At 42.0% G+C, this 9,477-nt stretch overlaps 1 protein-coding gene across 1 annotated transcript; it reads left to right on the top strand.

Annotated features, from left to right (window-relative positions):
* Window positions 1-778: 778 nt before the first annotated feature.
* LOC101566123 (olfactory receptor 6B1) lies at window positions 779-1,714 on the top strand. Its single transcript, XM_012514244.1, has one exon. The coding sequence runs from the start codon at window positions 779-781 to the stop codon at window positions 1,712-1,714; it is 936 nt and encodes a 311-aa protein (XP_012369698.1).
* Window positions 1,715-9,477: the final 7,763 nt, after the last annotated feature.

The following is a 9,477-nucleotide window of genomic DNA, read 5'->3' as shown; positions in this document are numbered from 1 at the left end:
GTATCCATGTTCTTTCCTGCCCATGGTGAGGCAGAGCTCCTTTCATCCTTACTGTAGTTTACCTACTATATCCCATGCATTACTTCACTGGGATTTTGTTCTATGGTAATATCAGTTGAATACATATTGACATTCACATTAACTAAAGAGGGAGCGGGGTCTCAGAGAGGCTAAGATTCTAAGTCATTTAGCAAATCATTGTCAGACCCAGTCCTGGAATGAGGTCTAAGTGTTTAATACTGAAGAGGCCAACTTGCCCCCATCATTGTGTCATGCAACTCCCAGACAGTGGCAGCCACTGTCCATCTGCGATGATGACAGAGGAGAAGAAACTAATAGTGAGTAAAACGTGAATGCATTGTAAGGGAGAACTTCCAGGACTCCAAGCAGATGAATGAAGGGGGGCTGGCTTATCCTTTTGAACTGGAAGTTAGGCTATTACATCAAACGTAGCTTTGCTCTTAGACATGAATGTAATCTTTCCTGTGACCAGTGAGATCTTGCAGCTCACTTCAATCTTGTTGACACTCAGGTCTTCATCATTAAAATGGGCATAATAAATCTGTATAAACAGCATATTTGCCAATCCATGCATGCAATGTGTATAATGTATCCAGGTCATGAGCTAACCTATCACACGGTATGAATAAATATCGCCATTACCAATGATCAGAGAATGCTCCTTTCTCTTTGGGCTCACAGAATGAGCAATTCCACCTGGAACATAGATTCTGATCAAGCGGTTCTTTCCAGGACAGCTAAACTCTATATCCTCACGATGGAGGTGGAAAACCAGACTCGGGTCACCAAGTTTATCCTGGTGGGGTTTCCTGGCAGCCTGAGCATGCGCACTGCGGTTTTCCTCGTCTTCCTGGTGTCCTACATTCTCACAGTGACCGAAAACGTAATCATCATCCTGCTGGTACAGCAGAACCGGCCACTGCACAAGCCCATGTACTTCTTCCTGGCCAACCTGTCCTTTCTGGAGACCTGGTACATCTCTGTGACGGTCCCCAAGCTGCTGTTCAGCTTCTGGTCCACGAGCAACAGCATCTCCTTCACTCACTGCATGATACAGCTTTACTTCTTCATTGCCCTCATGTGTACAGAGTGTGTGCTCCTGGCCGCCATGGCCTATGACCGCTACGTGGCCATCTGCCGGCCCCTCCACTATCCCACCATCATGAGCCACAGACTCTGTTTCCGCCTCGCTTTTGGTTCCTGGGGCATTGGCTTTGGCATCTCATTAGCTAAGATCTACTTCATCTCCCGCCTCACCTTCTGCGGGCCCAATGTCATCAATCACTTCTTCTGTGACATCTCTCCAGTACTCAATCTGTCCTGCACGGACATGTCCATGGCTGAGCTGGTGGACTTTGTCCTGGCCCTGGTCATCTTCCTCTTCCCTCTCGCAATCACCGTCCTATCCTACGGATGCATCCTGGCCACTGTGTTGCGCATGCCCACAGGAAAGCAGAAAGCCTTCTCCACTTGTGCTTCCCACCTGGTGGTGGTCACCATCTTCTACTCCGCCACGATTTTCATGTACGCCCGGCCCCGAGCAATCCACGCCTTCAATATGAACAAAATCATTTCCATCTTTTATGCCATTGTCACCCCAGCTCTCAACCCTTTCATTTATTGCCTCAGGAATCGGGAGGTGAAAGAAGCCCTAAAGAAATTGTCCTGTTACCAGGCAACTGCATCTGACTAGTCTATGATTCCCAAGGAGAAAGACAGGCACGCCTGAGTGCCCCACCTTCTGCCCTTCATTCCACCTCTGTCTGCATTTACACGGCACCCCGTGCCCACAGCACTCTTCGACCCCTGGTGGCTTTAATTTGTGTTGTATCATCTATGGCGTGAGACTGTGCATGTCATAGAGAGCTAGGAAAAAAAATTTTTTTTGTTCACTATCTCCAAAATTGGAGCTTTCAAGATTATTAGTAAATCCCTAACGGGGTCAAGTGGCATGAGAGACAGTGGTGTATGTACTAGTCACTTGTTTTGGGATCTGGCAACCATCAGCATCTTGGAGACCGTGGATTTGACAGTGGCTGCTTGGTTTCCTAGCTTCCTGACTGTGACAGGTGTAGAAGCTCCTCCACAGCCCCATTCCTGGTGTGCTGGAGGCTGCCTCTGGAGCAGAGCTGAGAGCTGCTCCTCAAACCCTCGCAAGAACTCTGCAAGAGCCTCTTTATCTATATTATCCCTTTCTGCTTCAAAGAGTGTTTTCTTTGATCTGGGGCTGCACATAGCTTGTACAATAGTGTGTTTTCTTAGGATGTAATTTGCCCAGTGGCCCTTTCTTGTGTTTCACGTTTGCCCTCCCAATGTTTAACATCACAACGTTTGTTCGTATCCTCCAATGAATGAGCATAATGCAGACGCTAAATAAATACCATCAGCTACACTGATTCCTGAATAAACTCACCCTGATCAATACTCTTCCCTTCTGATTCTGGTGTTTTCTCACTCAGTTTCATTTTCTTTTACTTCCTCTGGCCTTTACTCTTTTCTACACTCTCTTCACCCACACGTCATCAGCCCAGTTTTACGATTTGGCATGGATTTTGTTTCCATTCAATAGTGATTCCAAACTGCCTTTATTTATCTAACAGCGGACACACATAGACAAGACATTTTTGATCACACATGTCTGTGAGTCCACAGTCTTGCCAAGAGCAAAGGAAACTCTTGTTGAAATTGCCTTCAAAATAACTTTCAGTAAGCATTGGACTACTGATTTCTACTGAAATGAACAGTTCATGCTCAAACTTCTTTTCTTCTTTTTAATTTTTTGACCAATATTTGGACCAATTTTGCATGCTTATATCTGGTAATCTGAACAACTAATTTGAAGACAACAATATGCAATAGAACAACCATTGTTGAATTCCTATCATTTTTTATTTTTTATTTTTATTTTTTGCAGAACCAGGGATTGAACTCAGGCCCTTGTGCTTGCCAGGGAAGCACTTATTCCACTGAGCCATCTCCCCGGCCCCTAAATTCCTATCATTTTTGTTCAGCAAAATTCTGTATCATTTCTACTTTTTATTTTTTTTACTATTTTTATTCTCTTAAAAAATAAAGAAATTAAAAAGAATTCATTGTTTATATGAAAAATTCAAAACAGGAGCATATAGTGCATTTGCAAATCTTTCATCCAAGCACAAGCAACACTTTCAAGAATGCTTTCTCCTTCTTTAGAAGAATCATTAGGTGGAGACATGTCCATTGTAGGAACTGCCTGAACAGATATTTAAGGAGGTGAATAACAGGTTTCAGGGAACAGGTAGTGGGGAGCAGAGGTCAAAACTGTCTCCTGGCTCTGAGCCCTGGATCCTTTCTCCAGCATGGGGTGAGGGTGTCCCCAGAGAGATGTCTGCTTCTTCAGTGGCCAACTGTGGAAGCTAAATGTGAAGGGATGTATTTGGAAAAATAAACTACTAGACCTGGAGCATAGTTAATAGTATAAAAATGGACAAATGTGAATTGTAGTTTCCAAGAGAAATGGAAACAAGGATGGAACAGAAGCACATATCACTTTCAAAAACATACCAAAAAAAAAAACAAAAAAAAAAAACCTCCAACTCTTAAAATTAATATTTGCTCATGGGATGTATTTTGGTCCATTAATGGAATACAAGTTGATTTTTAATATATTTCCCCTTAATGTCAAAAGGAGTTATTTTTTGAAGAATGACTTTCAATGAATCAAACAATGATGGCTGAGGCATCTTGGAATATTTATTGTGTGCATTAAAAACAGACAAGGACATCATCAGCAGGGGTCAAGAAATGAGAAATGAAGTACTCTGGCAACACTCTGAGTTGGAGCTCAGTGATATTTTTTCCATGTGACCTTGGAGAAACTATCTGCATGCTCCAAAACACTGATTGCTCAATGTGTAAAACAAGAATCCTAATGCTCTTCTGCAAGATTCCCATGGGAGTTATGAGAATAGTGACCAAAAAGACCTTGACTATTATCTCCCTAGAACAGAGCAAGGTCCAAAGAAGGGGCCATCTGGGCAGGGCTCAGCTGGAGGAAGGGGATCAGGAAGCCTGCACTCTCTCACCTGTCAGAAGCCATTCCTAACACACTGGGCTCCCTGTACACAGCGTGTGAAGCTGCAAATGTGAGGGGCTAATTCATTCTCTGTTACTTCTACAAGTATCCACGTAGAACATGGAAGTAAGATTTCCTGGGAAATCTATTAAACTGTACATCAAAGACCAAATGAGAAGCAGCTATGTGTCCTTGACCTCCTTGAGAAAGGACTTGCACAGGCTAGGGGAAGTGAAGGGTGTGGCTCAGAGTAATGTAGAAACCCTCCTAACAGAGAGGAGAGAAATCCATAACAGTGCACTGGTGAAATTCACACAGAAACAAGCTGGGACCCACCCACGAATGTGAGACACACAGAGTAAGCTCAAGGTGTTAGGCTGGCATTGTTGAGTTTGTAGGGGTTGCTAAGAAAAAGTTGAATTTTAGTAGTTTGCTCAGGGAACAAGTCCTGAAGATGTGGTTATCACCGACTAAATTTATAAAGAGCTTCACAGAAAGGCTGTGAAGATTAATTTCCCATGCAGCATACACTTTAACTCAGTGCATTCATCTATCCAACTAATAATTGCTAAGTACCTACCGTGTTCCTATAGAGACACAATAGTATGAAAACAAAAAAACTTGCTATTCTACTAAGCGGAAATAGATAATGCCTTTTGACAAACATCATGCATCCTGGAGTGGGTTGAATGGTGGCTCCCCAAAAGCTGTGTTCATATCCTCAATCTGGAACTTGTGATCACAAGGGAGAAAAGGGAATTTGAAATATAGTGATGTGAAGGACCACACAGTGAGACCATCCTGGATTGTCTGAGTGAGCTCTAAAGCTATTGAGAAGGGTCTTCTATGAAAGAGAAGAGGAGACGACCACAGAGAAGGCCCTGGGAGGATGGAAGTGGAGGTTGTAGCTGCGTATCCACACACCCAGGAATCCCTTAAGCCACCAGAACCTGGTGGACACAGGCCAAAATTCTCCCTTAGGAGATTCAAAAAATGCATAGTGATGCCTTGGTACTCACCATTAATTGGTTTTGGGAGGCAGACATGTGCAAAAAATGGCAAGCACCAAATAAATTATTTCGTCTGGAAAGGTTAGCAAGTTGAGGGCACCTGACACCAACATGCCTGACCTTTTATGTCAAGTACAAAACAAATGATAAGTAACTGGGTCACAGTTTTTCCATCAAAATCCATGCAAATTCAACAAGTTTCAAAGCAGTACGACACCGCAGTACACTGTGCCTGTTCATACTTTGACTTTAGATGTTAGCACCCAGAACTTTACACATGTAATTGTTGTTTGTTTTTTTTAAGCCATCAAAATTTTCTTGTGTTTACTTGGGGGCCTAGGGAACTAATATCCAGGTGACAGAAAGTGTTATGTGGAGGTGGCAGGAAAGGATAACAGGAATTACAGGAGACCTGGAATTTTAAATAAGCTGTGCACAGAGGCTCTAGTAAGCAACAGAGAGTAAGTATGGGGAAAAGTACATGGCCCTGGGGTGAGTACATGGTCACACTGAGTAAGACACATAGTTATTTGGACAAAGAACAGTCTGGAAGGAGAAGCAAAAGTGCAAACGTAGGAACTTGCAGATGTGTCTGAGGGGAAGTCTTGCAGGAAGAAGAGGTGAGAAGAAGTCAACTGGTATGAACTCTAGGGGCTGGTATGCAACAATCCTGGCTTGTACTTTGAGTGGCATGGGAAACCACTTCGTGTTAAGTAAAAGAAGGATAGGATCTCCTTATTTTAAAAGGATTGTTCTAGCTATTGGCGAACACTCTTACAAGGCAAGAGCAGGATAAGGGAATCTACTTCACTGACACACAGTGATGGACTGGGCCAGAGTAGGAGAGGTGGAAATGAAGAGAAATGGTCAGATACAAGATGCATTTTGGAGGAATGATCAATAGTTTGTAGCCAACCACAGGGGTTACAGAATATATAAAATTCATGCCCGTGCAGGCCAGCTTCATGAAATGTTCCTTTTATGCTATGTGAGGAGCTCTGTTCAATTATCTTTTGTCTTATAACAAATCAAGCTCAAACTACTTAGTCTCAGGACTGGAGGTTGGCCTAGTCATTCCTCTGCTACTCATTTGGTCTGGGTTTGCACAGGCCTTTGTGGTCAGCTAGTAGGTCACTAGGAGCTTGCCTGGGATGGGCTCCCTGCACATGGCCTTTTTCCTCCAGTGGACCATCCTGACCTCATCCCCAGAAAGTTCCAGGAATGGGACACCTCTCAAGGACAACAGAGTTCACACTCTCTTGGTCAAAGCAAGCTTACACTGAACAGGACAGACATAAATTCCACCATCCCAGGACAAGAGCTACAGACAACGGCGACCTCTTCAGTAGCCACAAACTTCCCCCCAATTTTCTTTTAAGAGGCAATTAATAAAATGAAAATTGGTTCCTCCATACGTGGTGGAGAATAGAGTAAAAGGCACAAGGAAGGAAACAGGAAAGGCAGTTTAATTTTTTTTAAATACCTTCATTTAAGTGAATCTGCTAATATTTTAATTGCCGTATATATCTCAGAGCATTTTCACAAACTGTAACTGGAAATTCTGAATTCAAGTAACATCTAACATTTGTAACAGAGCTTCTCATACACAGAAAATGACAAAAATTCACAACTCTGTTGATAAGTAACCACAGAGGAAAGTTCTTAACATTCAGTCTTATTTCATAAACTGGGACAAGGGGGTTGCTCAGAAATCTGAGTGTAGAAGGCACAAAAAAAAAAAAAAAAAAAAAAAAAAAAAGAAAAAAGAAAAGAAAGAAAGAAGGGAAACCCTTTCAATGGTTCCAGTTTTATTTTCTGAAACAAAATAGAGCCCTCTATTTGTCATTCTGCAGCAAATATTTGAAAATCTGTTAAGTTTCGGAGAGTTTTACATTTCTAAGAGAATTAAATAGAGTGGAGCGAATAAGTAACCTGCTACGTCTGGGGATAATGATTTGACATCAGTGGTAGGGTAAGTGTAGGTGTGCTATACAAGTCTGGGGCACTGGTCACAGGGAGGACAACTGCAGAACACACCCTGCTTGGTGTTAGGATGCTTTGCTACCCAACATCATGGCTTTATTTTCCCTGAAGAGACATCTGAAGTCAGGATATGGTGAGAGTTAAATCAGTGTATCTGGGCTCTACATGTTACTAACTCTATGTGTCTGTTATCACAGGAGTCTGAGGTGACTAATCCCACCTAGAGCCCAAGACTGGGAGATTGGGGTATTACTTCTGTCACTTACTGCTTTGTCCACTCACCTAATTAACTGATGGATTTCTTAAATAAATTCCTGCTGCTATATACTGATATCCTGGTTGCTTGGATGATACTGGACTAACTTGGATGTGATCATAGGACAGATATGCAGGGCTACCACTGCCTAGTGCTGGGCTGGGACAAGTAAAAGGAAACATAGGAGAGAAATGGGTCTAGGTAAAACCTACCAGGGGTTTCTATTCATGAACAAAAGAGCTGCAGAGAGACAACCGCTATTGAGTTAAAGAGCAGTTTACTTTATAAAAAGATGAGTCAAAACAAGGAGGTCAGCATGCGCACACGGACGTGAGAAAGCTATGGCAAGCAAAGACTTGGAAAGAGCATGTTTAGGAAAATGCCTTACAGTAGAATCAATAGAAACCTCAAGGAAACTTTTGCTTTCTCAAAGGGCTATCTATCTATCATCTATCTATCTATCTATTATCTATCTATCTATCTATCTATCTATCTATCTATCTATCTATCTATCTATCTACCTATCATCTATCTATCATCTATCTGTGGGTGGGAAGTTTGACTCCAGTTTGGTTAGGCAGTAGTGTGTCTTGATTACCTATGAACATAATGGAGGTGATTAGTTGTATGACTGAGACAGCAAAGACCTCCTGTCTCTCTTCCTGCCGCTGCTTTAGACTGACCATCTTTGTGGTCATCAGATAGCTGTCACCCTCCCCTGGGATTCCATACTTCCTCCAGTAGGAGGAAAGTGCCTCTCTTAACACTAACTTTGGAAAAGCAAAGACATTACTTTTCATGAGAGCCTTAAAAATTTCTCCTCTAGTCTTGTTGGCTAGAGCTCAGTCACATGCACATGCCCACAGCTGAAACGACCGCCGTAACCTAGAGAAGGGAATTGCTATGGGTTAATGCCACCTGTAAGGAGCTGTTGGTCTCTCAGTGTGGTACACTGTACCCAGGGAGAAATGGTAGCAGGAATGAAGAAAGGATAGACAAGAAGACAAGAGCTGGGTTAGATAGTGGCTCATCTGCCTGATTGGTGAAAGGACCCCTGAACAATAGCAAGGGCCTTTATCTATACCTTTACAAAGTAGCAATACACAAGATTGCCTAGCGACTAATAACCCACAAAGTCTAGGCAGGCTGTTTTTCTTAAGATTAAGGTAGCTTGACTGCTTTAGGCAATGAGGCCTCATCCTGCCCTTCCATATAAGATTAATTTCAGCTTCAGCGGCTCCCAAAAGCTACCAGAGCACATATCTGGAGCTAAGAATGCAATGGGACAGTGAAAATATGAATGCAATTGGTGATTCTGTTACTGATAGGAAGAAGCAGTTAATGCTGAGTTTTTCAAAACAGGAACTGCCCACTGTATTACTCCATGTTGGTTGTCTAAAGTCCTCAATCAACTTTATAGAATACACACACACACACACACACACACACACACACACACACCTCCCAGTCTCTTCAACTGATATTAAATGGAGGTGACCTAAAAAGTCTCATTGTTTACAAGATCAATATCCCAGGATAGAATAAAGTATATGTGAAAATAGAGCTTAAATTTGGCTGTTTCTTTTCTTTTAATTTTTCCAAAGTTGGAAAAAGATAAAATGACCATACTTGATTCTCTTGTAATCATTTCCTAACAAGCATTTCTGATCCTAATGCAATGTTCTGGGGAATGTTGCCATCTATTTGACCAACAATTTACAACTCAGAAATGGAGGGAATAGAGTCCTCTAGGCTTAATGTTAACAGTCATAAATTGATAGGTTACAATTTTGTAAGCTAGTTAGTGAAGTTGAACAAAATTCCTATGAACTACTGGGTGTGGTGGTGCCCGCCTATAATCCCAGTGCTGGAGAGGCTGAGATAGGAGGATCACTACGAGTCCAAGCTGCATATTGAGACCCTGCTCAAAAAAAATCATATGAATTATTGGACTGTATGAATTTACCCAGGCTGAAATCTAATTTAATAATTTTGCTTTGATATTCTTTTTCTGACATTTAAGTACCTTTCCCCCAATGTTACTAGAATATTTGCTTTAGTTCTACTTCAGGGTCTCTTATTGTTAATCTTAATATGATTAACAATATTGGTGTGCATTCTTTATTTTTATGAAGAATTGGTTTTTACCATTC

This window comes from Octodon degus, unplaced genomic scaffold (genome assembly GCF_000260255.1).
Source record: "Octodon degus isolate 3935 unplaced genomic scaffold, OctDeg1.0 scaffold00027, whole genome shotgun sequence".
Lineage (NCBI taxonomy): Eukaryota > Metazoa > Chordata > Mammalia > Rodentia > Octodontidae > Octodon > Octodon degus.
This window is presented reverse-complemented; position numbering and strand designations above follow the sequence as displayed.